At 48.9% G+C, this 26,414-nt stretch overlaps 1 protein-coding gene across 1 annotated transcript in view; it reads left to right on the top strand.

The window, feature by feature from the left end:
* LOC140902846 (T-lymphocyte surface antigen Ly-9) overlaps positions 1–26,414 on the top strand; it is a 71,633-nt gene that overhangs the window by 11,248 nt on the left and 33,971 nt on the right. Inside the window, exon 4 of the mRNA XM_073323414.2 lies at positions 1,945–2,043. Coding sequence (XP_073179515.1) covers positions 1,945–2,043 — 99 coding nt within the window. The remainder of the gene's footprint in view (positions 1–1,944; positions 2,044–26,414) is intronic.

The following is a 26,414-nucleotide window of genomic DNA, read 5'->3' as shown; positions in this document are numbered from 1 at the left end:
TGCCCCTTGCTAGCCTGTGTTGGTGGGGGGAAACCCACCCCCTTAATTAGCTGGACCAGGCCCTTTACAAACATGGACCATATGATAGTCCTACTGCAAAAGTAACTAGAGCATCAGGGCTGGGAGCCAACTCCTAAGGAGCAGAACCAGTATAGACATAAAAAAGGACAACAAGGAGTCTGTGCCTGATTTTCATTCACCCCTAGGCCTCTTTACGCCTCATGGTAAAGGGACCTTGGAGCGAGTGGGAATCAGATCCACGGTTGTTTGACACTAGGACTCCCATTGTCTCCTTGGTTCCTTGTGCTCCCCTCTTTGGCCTGTTGTCTCTTGTGTTCTACATAGATTGGAAGCTCTTTGGGGGCGGGGCCGTCCCTTTGCTCTGTGTTTGTACAGCACCTAGTGCCATGGGGGCCTGGTCCACGACGGGGGCTCCTAGACACCCCCCAGTACCAACGATAGCTATTGATAATGAGAGATCAGCATTGGGTGTAGTCCATCCTCCGTGGCGTCACCCCGCCGCAGTGGTCTCACCGCCCGCGGGAGCTTGGCAAGCCAGCTGTGTGAATGGAGTCAGGCCGCTGTAAAACCAGAGCGAAGCAGGGATGGGTGGAGCAGCTCCAGGCATTTGGCACGTGATTGGGAAGCGTAAGAATTCGGCCCCTAGGACCACATTTTAAGAGCGCTTGTAAGCGGGTGCTCTCACCTTTAGGGTGCCCCCTCATGCCTGGACACAGGGTTACAGGGGACTTCACCTCTCCCGTCCTCCTCCCACTGCCTTGGCCCTGCGATGGCCAGTTCCAGCCGGTGTCTTCTTTTGACTTCCCCTCTAGGGTCGTCAAGGGCCCAGCCCTTCTGCCAAGTCACGTGACAGTTCGCGCCCCTCCCGGGGTTACTAAAGCTCCAACTTAAAGTGCACGAACAAACAACGTCCCCCCTCTCTGTTCTGCCCCTCTGGGGCTCGACTGGACTCCTTGGCTTCTTGGCCCCGGCCGAGGTCCTCCTGAATGGCTTCTTCCCCAGCACAATTCCCCACTTCTCCCTCCCCTACGCTACACCCTGGGGTACCTCAGCCTGGCCTCCGGCAGCTCCTCCCAGAGGAGAACTCGCCTTGTTCCCCCTCCAGCATCCTCCTTCCTCCACTGAGGTCCCAGCTCCAGTTAAGTAGCTCTGGTCCTGCTTCACCATCGCAGCTCGGGTCGCTAATTAACCCTTACGCTGCCAGCTCACCAGTGAGGCTGAGGGACAGCAAGAGACTTAGGGTTGGATGTTTAAAGGTATTTAGGTGCCCAACTCTCATTGGTTTCAATGGGCATTGGGTGCATAAGTACCTTTAAAAATCCAGCCCCTAGTGACTTTTGAATTTCAATTAGATTTAGACTTTTAAAGCCCAGACCCTCAAAGGTATTTAGGTTCCTAACTTCCTTTGAAACCAATGGGAGTAAGGAGCTTGAATACCTTTGAGAATCTGGGTGCTTGGGCTCCTAAATCATTTAAGTGCTTTTGAAAACTTTTCCCTGGTCTAGCAAAACACAAGCGTGCTTAACTTTAAGCACATGAGTAGCTCTACTATATAGACAATGGATCTGACGCTCAGCTACACTGAAGCCTACACATGTGTAAAAGGGTTGTAATTGACTCCCGCTTTTATGTCCCCTTTACTCTGCCAGAGAGAGTCCCAATGGGGCTATTTACACATTTAAAGTGAAGCCCGGATTGGGACCTTCCGTACCTTCTGCTGATTCTGCACTTCCTGTGTTTTCTGTCTGTTGTACACAAAAATAATAAACCGCGATTAAAGAGATAAATGAAGCGGCAATGTGATCTGAAAGCCGCATGAGCCCTTGCTCCTGTTTAACGATCACCCCCACCCCCTTAGAACAGTGCACCAAATTCAGGGACCAGTTATTGAGCATCTTCTTTTCTTTGTAAATTACTTTCCAGGCTCGCTCAGGAATGAGCTCTTGGAATTCATCGTGCCAATAGCCATTGTGGGGGTTCTGGTCCTCTGTGCAGGGGTCACATACCGGCTACGACACAAAGGTAGGATTTCATGGCATTGGGAACTTGTTATGGTCTTAGGCCAAGTCCACACTGTAAACCTAACTTCTGTGGGCACACAGCCGCCGGCACAAGCTTGTGCGTGGCTACACCTTGCTGGTACTGAGTGTACTGTCAGCGTGGGGCATTGTGGGACGGCTCGTGAAAGCCAGTAACAGTCGATGTAAGCCATGGAGTGTCTACCCTGACACCGCGTCCGCCGAATTACACCTCCCGTGACGCTACGCCGCTCGGGGAGCTGGAGTTAACTGGGCGCAGCAGGACAGGTAAATTAGCGGGAGCCAAACTGAAGCGTAGCCACTTCCAGCGTTAGGTTGAGGTGAGCTGCTGTGCATTGATCGGACACCAAGCCGCTGTCCTGGTCAGTGCGCAGCTTTGTACCAGTGTGACACGGCCCGCGAGGGCTCTAGTCATTCACACCAGCACAACCCTAGTGATACTGGTCTAAAGGCATCTTAGTATAGCTTATTCCCCTTCCCACACGAGACTAAACACCTTTCCTACTGGCCTAACTCCGTCCACTCAAGGGCGGGGGGCGGGGGCGGGATTTGTAGTGCTTTACGCCAATATAGTTAAAGCCGTATGACATTTGTGTTTAGATGAGTCTTTAGGGTGAACTTTATCCCTATGCAAAGGGCCAGCACGCAGTCTTTGCACCGCCTTCATTAGCCTGTGGAACTCATTGCCACAAGGAGTCATTGAGGCCAAACATTTAGCAGCATTCAAAGCAGGGTTGGACACATACACCAGATAATGAGAACATCCAGAGTTCTAAGGTACTTACCTGGTGCCCATCACTGCAGCAACGGGGCATCTCACAATTTTTAATACAGTCATCCTCGCAGCACCCCTGTGATGTAGGGAAGTGCTGTTTTTTTACTCATGGGGACCGCAGGCACGGAGAGATTGAGGCCAGGCCTACACTGGAAAAGCTTTGCAGTTCTATAGCTATCCTGACAAACCTTCCTAGTGCAGATGCAGTTTATGCGGCAAAAGTTGCTTTTGCTGGTGTGGCATATACTGGCTCCCCAAAGGAAATAAGCCATACCCACAAAAGCGCTTCTTTTCTGGTGCAATTGTGCCTACGCTAGGGCTTTTGCTGGTATTAAAACGTCATTAAAAATCTCACCCCAACCACTTGACTACTCCAGCAAAAGATTCTAGTGCAGACCTGGCCTTCAGCAGCTGGTGCTTGGCCGCTGGCAGATACGGGAGCGTGGGCTAATAGACCCTGGGTCTGACCCAGTCTGGAAACGCCTGCATGCGTCTCTGCACATGAGTGAATTTCACCTGTATTGAGCAGTCTAGCATGGGGAAGAGACTAGCCATGCATTCAGTCTCAAGGGAGCTCCACCTAGTAGTTATTTTAGTTTTAAAGAGAACAGAAACATACAGAGTTAAGAGGCAGGAAGGAAGGTTTTTAAAAAAATGTAACCACTTGATCGTGTGACTCCGATATTCATAATATACTCTTCTGATATGATCTCCTCTCATGACTTCAAGGGGCAGTGAGGGATCCTAGCTTAGATATAACATGCTAGGTATCTCACATACATCTTAGATAAATAGAAAGGCATGGTGCAAGTAATTTACCCTTGTGCTTCACTTTGTGCAGGCACTTATGTTAGTGCAACGTGAGTGCAAATCAGAACAACAGTGTTTCACACCCACTTTGCGTAGGTGCAAATGTCTGCACAAAGTGCCAGGCAATGGCTGATCCTCCTAGAAGCTATACTTTGGGCACCTCATGCGCCCATTGTCCTCTATAGGCCAGACGCCTGGTTGAACTACGTGTCCCATGATGCATGGCTCTCTCCCTTCTTCATGAGGAGAGCTGGTATAGCATAGAGAAAAGGAGGACTTGTGGCACCTTAGAGACTAACCAATTTATTAGAGCATGAGCTTTCGTGAGCTACAGCTCACTTCCTCAGATGCATATCGTGGAAACTGCAGCAGGCTTTATATATACACAGAGAATATGAAACAATACCTATTCCCACCCCACTGTCCTGCTGGTAATAGCTTATCTAAAGTGATTTCCAGCACAAATCCAGGTTTTCTGCCTGCTGCAGTTTCCACGATATGCATCTGAGGAAGTGAGCTGTAGCTCACGAAAGCTCATGCTCTAATAAATTGGTTAGTCTCTAAGGTGCCACAAGTCCTCCTTTTCTTTTTGCGAATACAGACTAACACGGCTGTTACTCTGAAACCTGGTATAGCATAGGAATCCCTGGGCATGGTGCATCATGGGAGATGCAGTCCAGCCAGAGAGTTCAGCCCATAAAGAAGAATGGGAGCATAAATCATCTGGAACTACAACTTCCATGAGGCCATTTTAAATGGACATCTTTCAACTTTTGGCTTAAATATTTTTTTCAATATTGTGACAAAATATTGAAATTTTCTGTCAAAAGCAGATGCTTTTCATGAAAAATTTTTGTTTAGCTGAGAACCTTAATTTTTCTGTCAAAAAACCCTATGGATGGAAAATTTTTGACCTGCCCTGTCCATCAGCCTTTCACGACACCCAGTGGAGTTGAAGGGGGATGTGACTGGTTTCAGGTGGCTGAACTTCCGAAAGCTTGGGAACTGCTATCTTAGAGGAAGCCAGACTTTCATTAGGACCTTATTGGGTGACGAACGTTTAGACTGCAAGAATTGTGATGTATTCTGACAGGTCCTTGCCTGTATCTCTACGAATCTAGATCGCAAGGCTGACATGGTCACATTTGTGTGTCTCCTGCCCTAAAAACCCTTGAAATTGTTTTTCCAATCAGGCCAAAAAGAGCATTCTCAGCTGAAGGAGGAAAAGGAAAGTTGCACAATTTACTCACAAGTCCAGAGGGTGGAGGTGAGTTTGGGCGTTTGCTCTTCGTGTGCGACAGAACTTGGGTGCAGCCCCCCAGCCCCCACCTAGGCGGCCATGGCCTTCCATTGGAAGGTTAAAGTCCCGTCTACAACATGGGTGAATTCTACCCAGGGAAGCGGGCCACAAGGCTCATGTATCATTTACGTCCTGCTTTGCTAGAGTTTGAGTTGTGCATAGGCGTTTCCACACAAAGGGGAGTTGACACCCTTCTGGGACTGATTTTAAACTGCATTAGCGTCCAGCTGTACTCAGAAAACTCACCATGTTCACCTAGTTTAGGGCTGCCAACTCTCCAGGATTGGCCTGGAGTCTCCAGGAATTAAAGATTAATCTTTAATTAAAGATTATGTCAAGCGATGAAATCTCTAGGAATCCATCCAGCCAAAATCGGCAACCCTAACTTAGCTCCTTCCTGCTCCCTGGACCTGCGCCCGAGTCGTGAGTCACTGAGTCCTCTCATTTTACCACCCTGAAGAAGTTTACGTCCCGTCTGCCGAGCAGGGACAGACGCAGCTATGGGGTGTGTGACGGATGCCACTCTGCCTCGCACAGCAGCCCTGGCCCCAGCTGAGTTTTCACAGGGGCAAGTTCAGAGAAGCCTCTATGGGTACGTCTGCACTGCAGCTCTGTGGGACCCGGGCTTGTGGATGCTGTATTTACAAGCCTGCACCTGAGCATCCAGGCTGTATCGTGAACCTGGGCTTCCAATTGCTGGACCTGGATCTCATGGCCTTGCTAACTCATTCATACTGCATGACACAGACCTTCTGACTCGGAGCTGCGCCTTGACCTGTGTCCAGGCTGCAAAATGACAGGGCTTGGACCTGAGTCCCAGCTGGGCTTGGGCTCTGACCGTCTCCTTCACAGGGTCCTGAGTGCTCGCTGACCCGAGTCAGACTGATTTGTGTGTGGATGGAAAGGGGGCTAGGGCTCACACCTGAGTCAATGCCCGGCCATAGCGTGGGGTGTAGACATTCATGCAGCTCTGCCGGACTTGAGAACTAGCCCCATGTTTCTCACCTCTCAGTGACTCCCTGATCTAGTCACTAAGAGGACATTTTGCGTTGGTTTCCTAGCAGCCAGCCCGGCTACATTCCCTGCTGGGCAAGCCATGCTGAGTTCTTCCCTTCTTGCAAATCACCCGAGGTTCTGCAGGCCAAATTCTGCCCTCAGTGACCCCCGTGCAGCCCTGTTGCCTGCCACACCCATGTGATTGCAGGGCTCGAGCGCACTGAGCAAGAGGCACTGAGCGCACCGTTCAGCTGCTGATGCATTTGAAGGAGTCGCCTGGTGCAATGTTGCAAACTTCTCCCCGCCATAACATGGCTGTCATGCATGAGGGCTGGTCAACGAAAACGCTTCCAAGACCCCCCGTAAGGAGAATCTTACCTGCTGCAGCATAAATACTGATAACATCAGAGACAGACCCAAGGACAGACCTGAATGGAGAGCAACTAGCCCCGTCACAGTGTCCTACTGGAAGCGGTTCCTGACCACTAAACCCCCTACCTGTCTAACGCTGAGGTCATTTCCTAGTTCAGTGGGAGTTTACCCAAGTAATGCCCCAAAACATGGCTCTGCTCGCTGGGCGAGTCTCAAAGAGAAGGCAGGGAGCCCTGTGAGCCAGACACTTTTGGCCACTGGGTGTCGATAGAGGCTCGTCATTGAATCCGTACATAGCGTGGACCAAAGGACGCACTATGAGATCAAAAGGAGGACTTGTGGCACCTTAGAGACTAACCAATTTATTTGAGCATAAGCTTTCGTGAGCTACAGCTCACTGCATCGGATGCTGTAGCTCACGAAAGCTCATGCTCAAATAAATGGGTTAGTCTCTAAGGTGCCACACGTCCTCCTTTTCTTTTTGCGAATACAGACTAACCCGGCTGCTCCTCTGAAACCTGTCACTATGAGATCAGAATCAGGTTTTTTTGTTGCAAAAGCTGAGGTGGCTAAAGCGGGCTGTCGGGGACGGTGTGGAGCGGCTGTGCAGTGCCTGGGGATTTCACCTCTGGGTGGCTGGCTTGGCCCCCAGCGGCAGTCACGCTCCAGCGAGATGAGTTTGGTCTCTGGCCAGGCACTGGCAGGCAATGGGCCACGGCTGGGAGCTCTCTGCATGTCCTGCTGGGAGAGACTGGGGCGGGAGCAGCAAGGAGCACCCTCAAATCAACCCCTCTTTGAGCATGCAGCCCCACTGCACATCTGGCCAGTTCTGCTGGCTGGTGATGGTGTAGAGAGGCATGCTGGCCTACTTGCTGGCCTGGGGGAATCTAGCCTGTAATTCAGAAGCGGCCAGTGTAACGTCAGCTTCGTCAGAGAGAATTTCTCCCAAGACCCTCACAGTCACAGGTGGTTTCCTGGCCCACCTTTGAGCACGGTCTCCAGGAGGCTGAGTGCCGCAGTTAGCATATGCCGCTCTCCCTATCTGGGCAGGAAGTGGTGGGTTCCTTCCGCTGAAGACGTTGGGCTCACAGGTTTCTCTCTTTGCACAGCAGCCGAAAAGCCCTCGCCCCCCTCCCGCGGAGGAGAGCTCTGAGTGCACCACCATCTACGTCTCCGCCACCGGGCTACCTCCAGACACTACTCAGGTGAGAGGGAGTTCGTGTGCCTTTAATTGCCAGCCCTGCAGCTAAAGCATCCCCTTGGAGGAAACGGCTGTCATCAGCGATCCCCTCCTGCAAGGAGCTCCTCACTCCTATTGCGTCCAGCCCTTCGCTCTAGGAGCAGACGGTGGGTCACCGCAAAAAAATTGGGCCAACCCAGGCTGAGCAGAAAAGAGGTTGGGCCCAATCCTCCACCGGGTTCAGTGGAGTTACTCCTGATTTACATCTGCCGAGGGGCCGGCGCTGGAGGTGCAGATGAGCGTGTCTGGGGATGTTTGCCCAGCTCATTCACTGGCACTAGAAACGTCTGGCCTGGGAACGCAGGCAAAGCACCGGGAAGCTTTTTCGGCAGCCGAGCTGGCCGTTTGCACAACAGCCCCGCAGCATGAGGTGCCAGCGGGTTTTCATCCCTGAACGTTCAGCCCCACAGCACAAATCTCTGACCCTGAGCTCCGGGATTAGATCGTAACGTAGGACCAGCAGGGACCTCCTGGGTCCCAGAGGCCTGTCCCTGCTCTCTCAGCCACCCCCCTCGCAGAATCCCATTCATAAACTTGATCAAATTCCATCCTCAGACCAACTGGGTTGCTTGCCCATCCCCCTTCCCCTCTCCCCACTACTGAGAGGCAGCCCCAGAACCTCCCTCCTCTGATGGTTAGAAATCTTCTCATCTCCAGCCTCAGTTTACTCCTGGCCGGTTTATCCCCATTTGTTCTGGTGCCAATATTGTCCATTAGTTTCAATGGCTCTTCTCCCTCCCTGGTGTTTCCCCCGCTGTATGCACAGAGAGCCATGAGATTCCCCTCTCAGCCTGCCTTTGGCTAGGCTAAACAAGCTGAGCTCTTTTGGCCCTCTCTGGAAAGATCAGCCCTCCATTCCCTGCTCACCCTGGCAGCTCTTCTCTGCCCCTGCTCCAGTTTGAATTAGATGGCAGCAGTAGTAGGCTGTTATCTTCCAGTGGCCTACCACACACATACGCACACACACTCTGCCAGCGTATTACACGTCTCCTTCTTCCTGCAGGGCTGGGAGCAGGACAGGCAATTCTTGAACTCAGCTCCCCAGCTGATGGGCCAGAGGGTGCTTTGCTTCCCGCTCCCTTTAATGCTGGAAGTGGCAGCAGAGGCCATGGGGCTGCAGGGGGTTTTGTCGGCTCATCAATCCATGAGCATTACTTGGTTTGCGCACTCACTGTCTGTTCTTGCCCTATTTTCTTTCCCAGCCCCAAGATCCAGGGCTGATGACCATTTATGCCAGTGTGATGCCCATAACAAGCTGAGACCCTCCCTGGGGAATGTGCAAAATTGTAGCTGCTCTGGAGACACCGACGGACTTTTACCCTGCACGCAGCAGAAACCCATCTCTCCAGCTGGCTGAACTTTTACCCACGTCCACGTGAAACCCCCTTGGCTCCACAGAAATGGGATAGAACTCCACCGTGCAATAGCGTTTGGCATAACATGCCTCATCTCATCCCAACCGAGTCCCAAGGCTGTAAACGAGAGTCACAGAGTTTGTAACAGCAGAGCAGAGGGGAAGAATCTAAGTGAAGCGAGACATCCATGAGGGACTTTGCTATTGACTTTACTTGAGAGGCTCCCAAAGACAACGATGATGGGTGGCCGTATAAAACCCTAGGTTGGACAGATAGAGAGACAAGCACAGGAAAAAGAGGGAGGATTGCAGGAGAGACTGGCTAGGTGAGGAGACAAGGAGAGATACAGAAAGGCTGCTCCAGGTGACTGGAGTTGCAAAGGAGAAGGTTCTCTCACCACCGGCAGCCGGATGGTGCAATGGCTCCGAAAGGAGGCTGATGCTGGAGGACTAGAGGGGAGCAGAGACAGTGAATCTGTCTATTGCAAGTTCCATGGAGGGTTTCAAAAATAAAGCGAACTGGATCCCAAGGGGCTGATTTTCAGCTGGTGTAAATCAACTTAGCTCCCTGGTCTGCAATGGAGCAACAGATTTACATCCTCAGTGAATTTGGCCCAGGTGAATGCTGTCCCTATGCATTATCATCCCACTGCTGATAGGATAGAAAGGTTAGACCTGGCTCTCAATCCCAGAGCAGGAGCAGGCTCCATGGGGATTCTGCTGTGGGCTCAGGGAGGGTTAATCCTGATTCAATCAGCTTCACACTGAGGATCAATTTTCCCCTGTCTGCTTCTGCATAGTGACAAGGAGGGTGAAATTCACCCCGCACAGAGGTCCAACATGAGGCCTGCACTCCAGTTTGATCTTAAATCCCCCCTGCTCAATTCCACAAACAAGCCCCCACTTGTAATACTGGCTCTGTCGGCAGTGGGGCTTGAACCCTGGATCTTAAAGCATGAGTCTCCCAGCCATGTTGCAAGCTCACCAACCTTGCTATGTGGGCCAGTCATCCCTACATGGGGACAGAGTGGCTTGCACATAGGGCTGATTGGAGAAACATCCACCAAACCGTCTTCCATAGGAACGTGCAGTTCTACGCCGTGCAAAGTCAGGTCAATTTTTTGCTGGAATTTCATTTCAGAAGAAAACCGGGGGTGGAAATTCCAATACTGTTGCGACGTCCCATTCTGACAGTTTTTGGAACACAGCGTTTCAGTTCTTCGTTGGGATAGGACTTTTTGTTCTGAATTATTTTAAAATTTTGCATCAGATATTACAATGCCTCTCACATATTTGCGTTCTACTACGGCGTTTGTAGAAAAGCTGAACTCAGCATGAAATGGCATCAAAGCGAAATGTTCCGAGTGCCCCCAAGCAATTGCGATTCGTCATTTCGATTCAGAATGAAGCCATATTTTGAAATCTCTAGTTATACATAGCCCTTGGGCCGGCCCTCTGCGCAGGGGTGAATTTCACCATCAGAGACTAGACCACCCCCCTTCAAGCCCAGAAAATGTCACAACCCTGGGCAGACTCATTCCTGATGTACTTACCCCTCTGACCTGTGAGAAGGGGTAGGGATAGTCTGATAAATGACACAGACTGTTTTTAAAAGGTTCTCATGTTGCATTAACTTGGGAGGCAACATGGTCTAGAAGTCCGAGTGAAGTGACTAAGCATCTGGACTCCTGAAGTCCAGTCTTAGCTCTGCTACTGACTCTCTATGCGACCTTGGGTGAGTCCCTTTGCCTCCCTGGGGGGCTCAGTTCCCCCCAAGCTGTAAAATGGGGATCATGATACTGACATACAGCATGGCTGGAGAACAGCATTTGTAAATTGCTTTGGAAACCTAAGAGAACAACTTAATGTTATTTGTGCAGCGTGAGCTGACTGTGTGCGCCAGCTATAGGAAAGGAGAAAAAAAAAATAATGCCCTGACAATAAAATCCTTGTAGCGAGGCAGTTACCTGATCCTAGAGAAAAATCTAAGCTGACTGGGGAAGCAGCCACAGCTGGGGCCACGCCCCTATCAGGCCACAGCTGTTATAAGGGCTCAGGGAGGAGCTAAGTCAGTCTCTGTCTAGCTGTGGAGAGAGAAGGACCCAGCTGCTGGGGAGAAAAGAGGCCAGGCCAGAGGAGCTGGGGCGCTCCAGCCTGCTAAAACCCCAGGCTGCAGGCCTTGTTGAAGGCCTACAGAGGTCCTGGGGCTGCAGAGATACAGCCTGGGAATAGGCAAAGGCAGCAGGTCCTAGCCCCCTTGCCAATGATGAGTGGCCATGACAGACTGCAGTTTGCCCCAGTGAGTGGGGGCTAGATGACGGGCAGTAGCCAATGAGGCAAGGTGGGTGAGAGGGTTGAGGGTTCCCCTGGTAGGGGAGACCCAGAGCATGGTGGGGTCCTGTTGGGGCCCCAAGGTAAAGGGCACTGGGGTCTGGGAGGGACCCAGGGGCAGGCGAGACACCGGCCAGTTGGAGGTGCTCTGTAGGCTGGAGAGCTAATTCCCAAGACGACCAGCAGGAGGCGCTGTGCCGGTGAGTCTCACTTCGCTACAATCGTCCAAAGAAATTTGTTGAGGTTTTAATTGCTGGGCGCCACGTGAGCGCACTGAAAACCCAGCCTCCCCGCTCCAGCTACGTTCTTTCGCATCCTCCTTTCCACCTTGGCCTTCTTCCCTCTGCAGGTTCTTGTTCTCTCAAGAATCCCTTTCCTCCAGGGAGGCAGGGGCACCTGCAGGCCAGAATGCTGAAGCTAGACCGGCGCTCGGTTTTGTTCTTAGTTCCGACCTGTGGCCAGCTCTTCGGCTGTGGGGCTGCTCCCTGCTGCTCGGGAGGTGCCAAGAGGTGGTGCCCTTTGTGTTTGTGCAATCCCGGGGCTGCCGGGGGAGCGAGGAGGTGGGTGTAAGTGTGAGCCTCGTGCTAACGAGACCCTGCGACGGACTCGCCCCCCCCCGCTGTTGGGCTAGAATAGCACGTCGGCCCCAGGTTCTCCACCACGCCGTGTCGTGCTTGCACGGCACCGTTCTGCACCCGCCAGTGGGCAGGATCGTGTCCTTAGCATCCGGGCTTCTCGGGGAGCGTTGAGTCATAGGTGCTCTTTGCACACAGTTCACACCTCTCCTCCACCTCCTCTGTGTGGGGAGCGAGGTGTCCTTGCTCTTGCAGCCTGAGATAGCCTTGGCTGGTAACCTCAGACACCTTAGACTCTGCTTCTAATGGGCCCGGGGGTTTCCCAGGCCAGGGAGGTGTCCCTTGAACTAGAAAGGGTGGAATCTTTCCTCCCCATTTCTCCTGCTAGCCACTTGCCTCTGGGGAAAAACACACCTGGGATTAGCTCAGCATGCAGAGATGGCCTGGGATTAGGGAGGTGGATTATTGGGTCAAAGAGAGACGGGGCTGCCCCTGATTCTCATTCACACTGAGGCCAGGACACGGGGTCTGCAGCTCACGACATGGGCACAGGAACATGGAACCTGCCAGAGCAGATCAGGCCTGTATCGAGCCCCGTATCCCACCCCCAACAGTGGCCCAGCAGCAGCTGCTTCCCAGGAAGGTATCAGAAGCACGGACTGGGCTGAAGTGGGATAATCTGCACTCCCAATTCTTAGTGGTGAGAGGCAGGTTTTTCTTGGTATTTATCCTCGTTGGGAGTGTGGGGGTGGGGGGTCACAGACATGGATGCCCCATGTACCTATCCATGTTGGTTCCACAGCTTCACGGGAAAATGAGTCACCCGCAGGAGACCAGCGGGGATGTCGGTCAGCGCACGAGAGTTATTCCTACCTTGGCAGAGAGTAAAGCGCCTTCAGGAGTTAATGGATTCACCCCTTAGATACACCAGCTTCTCCTAGCATAACCCAGGCCCCCAGCTAGGGCAAAGCCACGCAGATGCGATCGGCCATAGTGAACGGACAGGGCCGGGCTGCGATGCCTACAGAGGGGATTCTGTATTGACGCTGCTGGACGCAGACAGACCCCAGGGCTCTCTCTGGCTCCCAGCCTGTGCTGCCTTTTGTCACCTCATGGGGTCTCCTTAAATCCTAGCCCGGGCTAAGGGAGAAGGAATGGATTGTTGCAATTCCACGGGGAACACAAACTCTGCTGTGCTGTGGGGCCCCTGGCTGGGCAGTGCTGGGCAGGGAGGGCAAGTGTCTGTCTGGCACATTTAACATATCCCCTGCGGAGCAGAACTCCATGGGGGGAGGGCAGTGGGTCAAACACCACCCGTCCTCCCACCAGGGTGGACTCACCAATGCAGGTGTATCGCGCCTTGTCTCTGCAGAGCGCCATGCAGATGGAAAGCGTTAACAGGCTATAAAGGTAAAGCAGGATTGCAAGAAAGGATCTGCCCCTTTAGTTACTCCTGTTTCTGCTGGAGGAACCCACGACCCTCAGCTGCAGACGGTCCATCCGTCTGTAATGGATATAATGAATATAAAAGGAGAGGCTGCTGGACACAGATAGACCTTGTGATTTGCTCCCAGATTCCTAGCCAAGGAGAGCATGTGCCTGCTTGACTGAGTCAATGGATGCCCTGGGTAGGCTCCACTGGTGGGACTCCTGGAGCCCCAGCCCCAGTGTAAAGCGCTGCATTGCTGGTGGGATGAACTTCCAGCAGTTCAAATGCTGTCGGCCTTCCCCCAGGGAGCAGCTGCCCTGGCTGGGGCTGAGATTCCAGTGATGAACCAGAGAAACTCTCCAGCGGGCAGGAGCAGACCCAGAAGCAGGTGGGGCAGATGCTGCAGCAGGGACAGACGGACGCTGACCACACATCAGGCATTCTCTTCCCTGGGCTGATGGGGCTGATTCCTCCAAGCCATTCCCCCTCCATCCAGTCATCTCTGCCTCATTTCACCTGCCTTTCAAACACCCTTCCTTGTCTCTCCTCCCCTTACCTTTCTTTCCTTTTGGCTAATCCCTTCCCACTTTAACCTTAGTCAGAGAATTTTTAAAAAAATACATCCCCACCAAAAAAAACCCCCCACAAACCCCCCCCCCCAACCGTGGCACTAACAAGCTGTTTGCGAACCGTCATTTGCACGTGTTATGTCCCTTTTATATCCTAGACCAGCTGGTGCTGACTCAAAGGTTCTGTTTTTTTGGAGGGAGTCTTTGGTTGCCTCTTTAGATTAATAGTTTTTAATGCCAGAAGGGCTTGTTCTGACCTCTTGCACAGCACAGGCCAGAGACAGGGGCAGCGAGTTATTTGGGCCCATGGTGCCTGGGCTCCAGCAATATTCAGGGCCTGGGGGCCCGGCTCCACCAGTGTATGGGGCCGGGTCTCCCGCTGCACTCAGCTCTGCTGGCTCCTGGCATCAAATGCTGCTGCAGGGTCCTAGTGCCAGGGCAGGCTGACCCTGACCCTGCTCTTCCGCCTTGGACCCTTCTCTTTTCCAGCAGGACCCTCCACCAGCACATGGCGCCCCCCCCCCCTCCGCCCACAGTCACTGCTCCTGCCCCATGCTGGGCAAGGGGTAGCCCCATCCCTCGCCCCAGTGAGGCTACAATGAGGGGCAGCAGCAGGGGAGCAGGCCACGTGTGATGGCAGCTCCCGGTCCCACGCGGCACCCGCCGCAGGGGAGGCGAGGGGGCTTCCTGGATCTGAGAGGGGCCCTAGGAGCGTGTCCAGTGACAGTGGTGTGAGGTGAGTGTGCCGCTGTTGGGGGCGGGGGGAGGGAGGATGGCTGTGGGGAGTCCTCCTCTCTGGCCCCAGCCCCAAGGCAGCCTGCCTGCACCCCAACTCCTCATCCCCATGGAGGAGGTCTGGATTCAGGTCTGCACCAGGGATGGGTAACGCCCCATGATTTCCTCTTGTATCTAATGGCTACTGCCCTTACCTCTGCTGGAGGCTGTCTGAAGATTCAGGCTGGCATCATCACTATGTCAGTTATACTCAGATCATGTTTTTCTTCACAACCACAAATGCTTTTTTTGTAATGAAAGTAAAGATTCTGACTCCATCACATGCGTCTGAGAAGTGGGGGCCCTAGGCAAGTGCCTATTGTGTCTGTCTTAATCCAAGTTTCCCTTGTAACTTTAAAAATAAAAAAACACCCAATAGTCTGTGATAAAGCCCCAGCTCCTGGAGACAGATTATAATGCAAGAATTTCAGCTTTCATTTAAAAAAGAAATTAAGTTTCTAGCCCTCCTGGTTGCTGAGAAATGTCGGAAAACTGATCTTGAAAGACTAAATAAACCAGAAGGCAAATAAAAAGCCCCAGATGAGGTGTAAATACTGGGATATCCCCCTGCTTCTTTAAGGGGGAAAGGGCCCCCTGTATCTGCCTATGGGTGTGTGGGAAGGCAGAACGAAGGAGCCCATGCTCTATTTCTAGGGTGGGGCAACAGGGTAACGTGACGGGACTTTTACAAGAAATTGCAGAGGAAGTAAGACGGTTATCATAGTTGAACACCATACCTAAAAACTGAACTCAAACTGGAGAAAATGAGATTACCTTGGTTTTGGGGGTTTGCAGTCCTCGTTTGCCGTGAAGCTGGTAAGTTCTGCTTTTAAGTGATGTTTAATTATATTTATTTGACATATATGTTTGGACAAATGTAGGACTGGTAAAACGTATTGGACTGAAGGCTCTCAGCATGACGGTCCCTGCCACGCAGCAAGGACAGCACTGGGAGTTGCAAGTTTCATTCACCCTGCCCTGCTAATGGACATGATCCTGTTTCCCTTGAAGGCAGCCCATTGTCTTCGATAGTGCAGGATTGAGGCTTGTGTCTCCATTTACTACACTGGTATTCAGTGGATCCAGCCCAAAGTCTACATATACCTATTTTATGTACTGGTTTCAGAGTAACAGCCGTGTTAATCTGTATTTGCAAAAAGAAAAGGAGGACTTGTGGCACCTTAGAGACTAACCAATTTATTTGAGCCTAAGCTTTCGTGAGCTACAGCTCACTTCATCGGATGCATACTGTGGAAAGTATCCAAGATCTTTTTATACACACAAAGCATGAAAAAATGGGTATTTACCACCACAAAAGGATTTCTCTCCCCCCACCCCATCGATCATTCTCCAAGCATGGGGGGCTACAGCCGGCAGCATGGACTTCCTGTCCATCACCTTGAGCAGTTTATGCCACGTGTAGGGCAATAATTGGAGCCACAAAGTCCTGGCAAGGATTGGGCCACCAGTCACATGTGATCCATAATTTATGGAACCAACAAAATCAGCCATTCTATCCATAACATGTTTTAGTTCTGGAAACTTGGAAACTGCAAAAATAAATATTGAAAATTGGTTCTAGGTCTGTCGCCCTCCTAACAAAAATGCTGGAAGTGAGTACTAATCTTTTAAGTATCTTAATATGGAGGTTACTGTTTTTGATTGTGAATTTCTAAAGGAGAAGAAAATTGGGTCCCTTGAGTCCTATGTGTTAACTCTGAAAATTAAGAGGCTGCTGTTTGTTTCAAACTATTAATATAAATGCTGTCATTACTCAGGAGCGGATTCTCTAAATGCAGTTTCCCATATCATGGTTTGTTAAGTTTAATTCTCCAGTGGCTCAGCGATGTAACTAGCCGTTTAAATTGTTCCAAACTAATGCATGCCTGAGCACCCTAGCTGCTACTCCTACCTGGCTAGTGTGTCTCCCACTTTTGTGCTTGGGCCAGTCACTTCCAGACCCTTCGGCAGAACGAAGCCCCGGCCTGTACCACCTTGGCCCACAGCAAACTCTGCTGCTGATGGGCCCGTAGTCCTGGGATGGTCCAGTGGAAGATGGAATATCCTAAGGCCGAGGCTGAAGGAAGTCTTTAGAATGCAGCATACAAAACAGCAATTATCACCCTAAGAGAATATTCTATCCCAAGGATGCAGAATCCTCCAGCCAAGTTTAAGCCACTCCAGGGGTGTTGTGGGGGGGCATTAATGGGGTGTGGTGCTGAACAGCGGAGTTCCTGTCTGACTCCTTGGCTCCCCATTGTGCACCTGTCCCAGTCCTGCTTCAGAATCCAGTACTTTGCCTCAATGAGCAGCCCCACTCCCTGATTCCATGTCCCCACCTATCTCTATCTTATGCTCCTTACCCCGATCCACCATTTTCTCTTGCATTTACATGTTAATTCACATGAACTGGGGATTGGAGGAAACTTTTCACTTGGGAGCTGGGGTAGGGGGAGTGCTGGTGGCATGGAATTAGGGAGTTGGCTTCCCGGGAGCTAGAGAGCAAGAGACAGGGTATCAACAGAAAGGTCCACTAGTTCTCCCCAGATCGACCCCCAGACCTGCCCACTGTCTTAATCCATGGACCTCAGGATGCGAATTCCAGTCATTCTGAGCTGTGTGTATTAGACAGGGGTTTCCCCTGACAAACCACAGGGGATTTGTCAGAAGGAGCAGCTGTTTCCACAGGAACTTTAATACCCATATCTTGTAAGTTTGCCTTTGTTTCCCCCCACTCTCCATGGCCACTGTTATTCAAAGAGGTTACGGCAGTGTACTTGAACTAGTATCTTCCCTAAATGCTAATGGCTGCATTGACAAGAAATGCACTTACACAGCCTTAAATGAATCAAGATGATGTGTGTGTGAATTATATTGGAGCTGAGATCTGCCATTTCTGCAGAGGAGGAAAAAAACAGAAAATATAATGGGTTGTAAGAAAGGCCACGCTGGGTCAAGCCAATGGTCATAGAATCATAGACTATCAGTGTTGGAAGGGACCTCAGAAGGTATCTAGTCCAACCCCCTGCTCAAAGCAGGACCAATCCCCAACTAAATCATCCCAGCCAGGGCTTTGTCAAGCCCGACCTTAAAAACTTCTAAGGAAGGAGATTCCACCACCTCCCTAGGTAACGCATTCCAGTGTTTCACCACCCTCCTAGTGAAAATGTTTTTCCTAATATCCAACCTAAACCTCCCCCATTGCAACTTGAGACCATTATTCCTCGTTCTGTCATCCACTACCACTGAGAACAGTCTAGATCCATCCTCTTTGGAACCCCCTTTCAGGTAGTGGAAAGCAGCTATCAAATCCCTCCTCATTCTTCTCTTCCGCAGACTAAACAATCCCAGTTCCCTCAGCCTCTCCTCATAAGTCATTTTTGTTGCCCTCCACTGGACTCTCTCTAATTTTTCCACATCCTTCTTGTAGTGTGGGGCCCAAAACTGGACATAGTACTCCAGATGAGGCCTCACCAATGTCCAATAGAGGGGAAAGATCACGTCCCTTGATCTGCTGGCAATGCCCCTACTAATACATCCCAAAATGCCATTGACCTTCTTGGCAATAAGGGCACACTGTTGACTCATATCCAGCTTCTCGTCCACTGTAACCCCTAGGTCCTTTTCTGCAGAACTGCTGCCTAGCCATTCGGTCCCTAGTCTGTAGCGGTGCATGAGATTCTTCCGTCCTAAGTGCAGGACCTCTGCACTTGTCCTTGTTGAACCTCATCAGATTTCTTTTGGCCCAATCCTCTAATTTGTCTAGGTCCCTCTGTATCTTATCCTTACCCTCCAGCATATCTACCTCTTCTCCCAGTTTAGTGTCATCTGCAAACTTGCTGAGGGTGCAATCCACACCATCCTCCAGATCATTAATGAAGATATTGAATAAAACTGGCCCCGGGACCGACCTTTGGGGCACTCCACTTGATACCAGCTGCCAACTAGACATGTGTTGGATCATATTAAAGAAGTTCTGTATTAAAATCACAAATGAGTTTGATTCCCCATAGTTTAAATTCCAGAGTATTACTAATTCAGAGGTCTCTTGGTTTTTGGTACTGTTTCTCTCCCTCTATGTGTGAAACTTGCAAGCTGCTAATTGCGTTAGTACATTCTAAGATAGTGTCTGTTCTCAAGGCAATTCTTTGTAACAACAACTACTCACACAGAGAGAGACTCAAAGCAACACTCTGTAACAACAGAAACAGCACCCAGAGACTCCCCGCCCTTTTGTTGTATTCATCTCGCTTTGTTAACAATTCTGATTAAAATAGAGATAGAGGATGTATGTGGATGGATGCTTGGTGTGGATAATAACTGAATGACCAGGGAGGTGCCAGCCTAAGAATGCAGTGTCCATCGGCCGAAGAAGGTGTCAAGTGGAAATAACCAGAGGACCCTCCGGAGGGCAGACTGGAATCCACCCAACAACCTCAAGGACGGGAGAACCAAAGACCAAGATAACGTCTGGCAGCACGGAGCCGTCAGGAACGTGCCATCCGCTGATGATGAAGCCATTCCCATAGACTGGCCTAGGATGAAATTCCTATAAAAATGGACTCTAGAAAGTGAGAACTTTGGGGTCTGATTCTGCAAACCAACTTCCAGGAGCATCAGATGAGCATCTAACAAGGCCCTGCTCCCGCCTCATGTCCAGGCCACCTGGCCAGTGGCTTGGCATGAGCAACTCTAAGGCTGGTAACTATGAGAACAACCTCGCAGAACCTGTGTGTGTGTGTGTGTGTGAATGTGTGAATAAATATGAGATTGAATGGAATGTTATAGCTATAACTAACTGCTTACTAGGATTCTTTCTGTATTCACAATAAATGTGGTATTTTGCCTTTTCCCCTTTAATAAGATCCTGCTGGTTTTTAATTTATTGGTATAACACATGGAGCCATTGATTACTACCCGTTGAGCCCAACAATCTAGCCAGCTTGCTATCCACCGTATAGTCCATTCATCCAGCCCATACTTCTTTAACTTACTGGCAAGAATACTGTGGGAGACCGTGTCAAAAGCTTTGCTAAAGTCAAGGATCAACACGTCCACTGCTTTCCCCTCATCCACGGAGCCAGTTATCTCGTCATAGAAGGCAATTAGATTAGTCAGGCATGACTTGCCCTTGATGAATCCATGCTGACTGTTCCTGATCACTTTCCTCTCCTCTAAGTGCTTCAGAATTGATTCCTTGAGGACCTGTTCCATGATTTTTCCAGGGATTTTTCCATTTGGCCCAATATCCTGTTTCAGACAGTGGCCAGTACCACAGCTTCAGAGGGAATGTACAAAACAGGGCAATTTTGGAGAGATTCACTGTTTTCTTCCCCTCCCAGCTTCTGACAGTCAGAGGTTTAAGGTTGCCCTGAACATGGGGTTCTGTCCCTGACCCTCTTGGCTAATAAGTAGTGATGGGGTTCTTTTTTGAACCCTGTTATACTTTTTGGCCTTCATAGCATCCCATGGCAATGAGTTCCACAGATTAATTGTGTGTTGTGTGAAAATGTATGTCCACTTGTTTGTATTAAACCTGCTGCCTATCAATTTTGTCAGGTAAAACCCGTAGTTTTTCCCTTCTCTGAAGCTTTTCTCATTCCACTATATCCTTTTTTGAGATGGGACAACCACAACTGGACACAGTATTCAAGGTGTGCAGTAACATGAATTTATAGAGTGGCATAATGATATTTTCTGTCTTATTTTCTATCCCTTTCCTAATAGTTCCTAACATTCTGTTAGCCTTTTTGACTGCTGCAGCGCATTGAGCTGAGGTTTTCAGAGCACTGTCCACGATGACTCCAAGATCTTTCTTGAGTGGTAACAACTAATTTAGACCCCATCATTATGTATGTGTAGTTGGGAATTTTTTTACCAATGTGCATTTCTTTGCACTTATCAACACTGAATCGCATCTGTCATTTTCTTGTCCAGACACCCAGTTTGAGATCCCTTTGTAGCTCTTCACAGTCAGCTTTGGACTTAACTATCTTAAATAATTTTGTATCGTCTGCAAACTTTGCCACCTCACTGTTCACCCCCTTTTCCAGATCATTTATGAATATGTTGAACTCCACTGGGCCCAGTACAGAGCCCTGGGGGACCCTGCTGTTTATCTGGCTTCATTGTAAAAACTGACCATTTATTCCGACCCTTTGTTTCCTATCTTTTAAACAGTTACTGATCCATGAGAGGATATCCCTTGATGATCTAGCTTCCTTAAGATCCTTTTGTAAGGGACCTTGTCAAAGGGTGGGATGTTAGATGGGGTGGGATCTGAGTTACTACAGAAAATTCTTTCCTGGGTATCTGGCTGATGAATCTTGCCCATCTGCTCAGGGTTTTCCTCCAGGGCAGATTGGAAGAGGCTCTGGAGGTTTTTCGCCTTACTCTGTAGCATGGGGCACGGATCTGAGGACTTCAATAGCTCAGACAACCCATAGGTGAGAGGTTTTTCGCAGGAGTGGGTGGGTGAGATTCTGTGGCCTGCATTGTGCAGGGGGTCAGACGAGATGATCATAATGGTCCCTTCTGACCTTTAATATTTATGAAAAAAAAGGCTTTTTGAAAATCCAAGTACACTATATTGACTGGATCACCCTTATCCACGTTTGTTGACTCCCTCAAAGAATTCTAGTAGATTGGTGAGGTATGTCTTCCCTTTACAAAAGCCACATTGACTCTTCCCCAACAAATTGTGTTTATCTCTGTGTCTGATAATTCTGTTCTTTACTATATTTTCTACCAGTTTTCCTGGTACTGAAGTTAGGCTCACCCACCTGTAATTGCCAGGATTGCCTCTGGAGCCCTTTTTAAAAATTGGTGTCACATTAGATATCTGCCAATCATCTGGTATAGCAGCTTGTTTCAGCGATAGGTTACATATCACAGTAGTAGTTCTGCGAATTCATATTTGGGTTCCTTCAGACCTCTTGGGGGAATATCATCTGGTCCTGGTGACCTGCTGTTTTATTTAGCAGTTTGTTCTAAAACCTCTTCTATTCACACACCAGTGTGCGACAGTACTTCAGATTTGTTGCCAAGAAAGAATAGCTCTGATGTGGGTACTTCACCAATACCTTCTCCAGTGAAGATCGATGCAAAGAATTAATTTAGCTTCTCTGCAATGGTCTTGTCTTCTTTCAGTGCTCCTTTTGCACTTTGGCCATCCAGTGGCCCCATTAACTGTTTGGCAGGCTTCCTACTTCTGATGTACTTTAAAAAGTTCCTGCTGTTTAGTTTTTGCATCTTTAGCAAGTTGCTTCTCAAATTCTTTCTTGACCTGCCTTATTGTACTTTTACACTTATCCTGCCAGAGTTTACGCTCCTTCCTATTATAGAACCATTGAAGTCTAGGACTGGAAGGAACCTCGAGAGGTCATCTAGTCCAGTTCCCTGCACTCAAGACAGGACTAAGTATTATTTTCTAGACCATCCCTGACAGGTGCTTGTCTAACCTGCTCTTTAAAATCTCCAATGACGGAGATTCCACAATCTCCCTAGGCAATTTATTCCAGTGCTTCACCACCCTGACAGGTAGAACTTTTTCCTAATGTCCAACCTAAACCGCCCTTGCTGCAATTTAAGCCCATTGCTTCTTGTCCTATCCTCAGAGGTTAATGAGACCAATTTTTCTCCCTCCTCCTTGTAACAACCTTTTACGTACTTGAAAACTGTTATCATGTCCCCCCTCAGTCTTCTCTTCTCCAGATTAAACAATTTTTTCAATCTTTCCTCAGAGGTCACATTTTCTAGACCTTTAATCATTTTTGTTGCTCTTCTCTGGACTTTCTCCAATTTGTCAACATCTTTCCTGAAATGTGGCACCCAGACCTGGTCACAATACTCCAGTTAAGACCTAATCAGCGTGGAGAAGAGCGGAAAAATTACTTCTGGTGTCTTGCTTACAACACTCTAGCTAATATATGAATGATGTTTGCTTTTTTTTTTTTTTTTCCAACAGCATTACACTGTTGACTCATATTTAGCTTGTGATCCACTATGAGCCTCAGATCCCTTTTCGCAAAACTCCTTCCGAGGCCGTCATTTCCCATTTTGTACGTGTGCAATTGAGTGTTCCTTCCTAAGTGGAGTACTTTGCATTTGTCCTTATTGAATTTCATCTTATTTACTTCAGACCATTTCTCCAGATCATTTTGAATTTTAATCCTATCCTCCAAAGCACTTGCAACCCCTTCCAGCTTGGTATCATCCGCAAACTTTATAAGCGTACTCTCTGCCATTATCTGAATCATTGATTAATTTGTTGAACAGAATGAGATCCAGGACCGATCCCCTGTGGCACCCCATTTTATATGTCCTTCCAGCTTGAGTGTGAACCACTGATAACTACTCTGGGAATGGTTTTCCAACCAGTTTTGCACCCGCCTTATAGTAGTTCCATCCAGGTTGCATTTTCCTAGTTTATCAGGTCATGCGAGACAGTATCAAAAGCCTTACTAAAGTCAAGATATACCACATCTACTGCTTCCCCTTCATCCACAAGGCTTGTTACCCTGTCAAAGAAAGCCATCAGGTTGGTTTGACACAATTTGTTCTTGACAAATCCATGTTGACTTTACTTATCACCTTATTATCGTCTAGGTGTTTGCGAATTGATAGCTTGATTATTTTCTCCATTATCTTTCCAGCTACAGACGTTAAGCTGGCTGGTCTGTAATTGCCCTTATTTCCCTTTTTATAGATTGTCACTATATTTGCCCTTTTACAGTCCTCTGGAATCTCCCCCGTCTTCCATGACTTTTCAAAGATGATCACTAATGGCTCAGAGACCTCCTCAGTCAGTTCCCTGAGTATTTTAGGAAGTATTTCATCAGGCCCTGGTGATTTGAAGACATCTGACTTGTCTAAGTAACTTTTAACTTGTTTGTTCCCTATTTTAGCCTCAGATCCTACCTCATTTTCATTGGTGTTCACTATGTTAGATGGCCAGTTGCTACTATTATCCTCACTAGTTTTTGCTTCCAAATTTTAAAGGTTGCCTTTTTGCCCCTAACAGCAAAAATGCTAGTCAGGATCCTGGACTGGTCATGTCACTCTGTTACGTGGTCTGTTCTCTTTTTCTAAAATAGAAGTGATAGCAATATAGAAACCCAGGGGGAATTAATGAAGGAATTATTTATGCTTGGACAGGGGACAAGGCTTATAACTTGTTATTCTGGGCAGCAGTTATGAGTCTATATTGTGAATTGCAGAGACATTTTGATACTTGGATGACTACATTTTGAAATAACTCTAGACTCTTTTTTGTACAACACACGATAAGCCTGTGGGCCCCATTGCCACATGATATCACTGAGGCAAAGAGTTTAGCTGCGGTCAGAAAAGATTGGATATTTATATGGATAACAAGAACCTCTGGAGTTAGAGTAGCAAAGAATAACTAATAGAGTCAGGAGGGACTTTCCCCTGTGGGGCAAGTTATTCCATTATCCCCTACTACAGGGTTTGTTCCACCTTCCTCTGAAGCAGAAGGTGGTGGCCACTGGTGGAGATGGGCTCCTGGGGTAGATGGGCTCCTGGTCCGATCCCAGTTTGTATTTGGCAGAGGGGAGAGACTGCTAAAGTACTCATTAGGAGGGCAGTTTGCTCCAATCTTGGCCACTGCTTTAGTTTAGGTTTCAGAGTAACAGCCATGTTAGTCTGTATTCGCAAAAAGAAAAGGAGGACTTGTAGCACCTTAGAGACTAACCCATTTACTGTTCCTCAGACGTTCTTGTTAACTCCTGGAAATGTGCTGGAAATGGCCCACCTTGATTATCACTTCAAAAGGTTTTCTCTCCCCTCACCCCGCTCTCCTGCTGGTAATAGCTCATCTTAAAGTGATCACTCTCCTTACAATGTGTATGATAAACACCCATTTTTTCATGGTCTGTGTGTATATAAATCTCCTCCCTGTATTTTCTACTTTATGCATCCGATGAAGTGAGCTGTAGCTCACGAAAACTTATGCTCAAATAAATTGGTTAGTCTCTAAGGTGCCACAAGTCCTCCTTTTCTTTTTGGTTTAGTTTAGAAATTGCCAGTCTCTCTGGCAGGGGGTGCTAGGAAGAGAGTGTAAATTGTTGCAGCTCCCTGCCATGATGAGGGTGAGAGGGTTTGAACTGACCTTCATATTGAATTGTTTTACCCCCTTGCATCCCCTGGATCTCAGCTTCTGAAATGGGGTGTGTGTGTGTGGTGGGGGAGTGGGGATGCTGCAGTGTGGGTGTGAGACACACAAGCCGGAAGGAGCGATTGGCCCCACATTGAGGATGAGTTTAAGTGGGGGGGTGTCTAAATGAGAGGTGAGACACTAGAGGAAGAGAATATGGTTTTCGCAGAGAGGGGAGGTGATGGGGTGGGAGGCTGGAAATTTGGCAGAGGGCAGGTGTGTGGAATCATTCCAAAGTACAATATTCCGTGACCCGCAGTGGCTGCCTGTTGGTTCCTGGGTGGAATTTAAGGTGTCAAAAAGAAACCACCATCAATATTCGAATGACTCAATACTGGTCTACAGGTGAAATTTGAAAACCATCAGGGCTGCATGGACAGGTGATGGCATTTAGGAGAGGAAACCTCTTCTCCACTAGCTGAGCTGAGGCCAGTTGAATAAGGTTGATCTTTATGCACTTTTCTCAGGAGACCTGGGTTCAGTTCCTGGCCTGAGTATAACTGAGAATCAGACCCCAGGTGAGATGAGGTTCCAGCACAGCAGTAAATAGACTGATGAAATCTTTGCCTGGAAACAAAACTGAAGGAAGTGTGTGTTGGGGGGAACCCAAACAGTATTTGGCTCTTTGTACGTTGCAGACGTGCAAACCAGCTTCCCATCACAGGGCATCTTGGTGTACTGAAAGCCCCAGAGGCCCCCAAAGTAGCTAACGGCAGCAACAGAAAGCACTCTTACTTGCTTCCTCTGTTGTAGTGTGGCTTCCAAACCACCACCACTCCACACACCCCCAGAAGAGCTTTTCCTGTAACTGGCGGGCAGTAGGTGTTATATTCACAGTTACACACAAAGAAGTTAGAGTATTTTATGGTTTTATCTACCGGGAAGATTGCAGTGTAACCTGACCTGTTTCTAAGAATCCAGAACGATAACAAGACCCCAAAATAGAGAGAGACAAAGCAGGCTGCTTCCCAAGGTAGAGAGGCACAAGTCACCCCACCTTGCTTCAGGCTGTCTCTGTGCAGACTGACTACACAAGCTCCAGATCCCACACTTCTCTACACAGCCCCTAGTCTGCAAGCACAACCAGGAAATCCCTTATACATAAAGAGAGAGCTTGAAATTGTAAAGACAATTTTCAATGCCCCTCAGTGGGTATACCAGACAGCACCCTACAGAAAGGAGATAAAAAATGAATCACCTCTCCAAAATCATCGACGAGAGTGGGAAGGGAGTTGCAAGTAAATAAGACACCACTCCTTAAAGTTTTTAAAATGACAACAGAAAGGAAATGGGTTGGGATGTTCAAATCCATGGTTTCTGGTTGCAATCTATTCTCCCGTATTGTACTAGATGACCATGAAGGCTGCAAGGAGCAACAGTAATTGACCTGGTGTCCACTGCATAGTTCGTATCAGAACTGGTCCGAATAAAAAGGGGAGGGGCATTTAATGAAAACTTTTTCAAAATCCCTTAAAAATAAAAAAGTGGAAATTTGGGGAAATTTTGACCAGGCTGTTTTGTCAAGGGGGGCGGGGGGAGTATTATCAAAGGGGTGTATTTCATGTTTTGTCAACCTTTTTCCAGAATTTTGAAATAAAAAAAACCCAAAACCTTTCCACCCTCTGGGGTCCATAGATGCTTACTCAAATTAC

Source organism: Lepidochelys kempii, chromosome 24, assembly GCF_965140285.1.
Source record: "Lepidochelys kempii isolate rLepKem1 chromosome 24, rLepKem1.hap1, whole genome shotgun sequence".
In the NCBI taxonomy this organism is placed as follows: Eukaryota; Metazoa; Chordata; order Testudines; family Cheloniidae; genus Lepidochelys; species Lepidochelys kempii.
The sequence above is the reverse complement of the archived record's forward strand: the minus strand, read 5'-3'. Positions and strand labels throughout refer to the sequence as shown.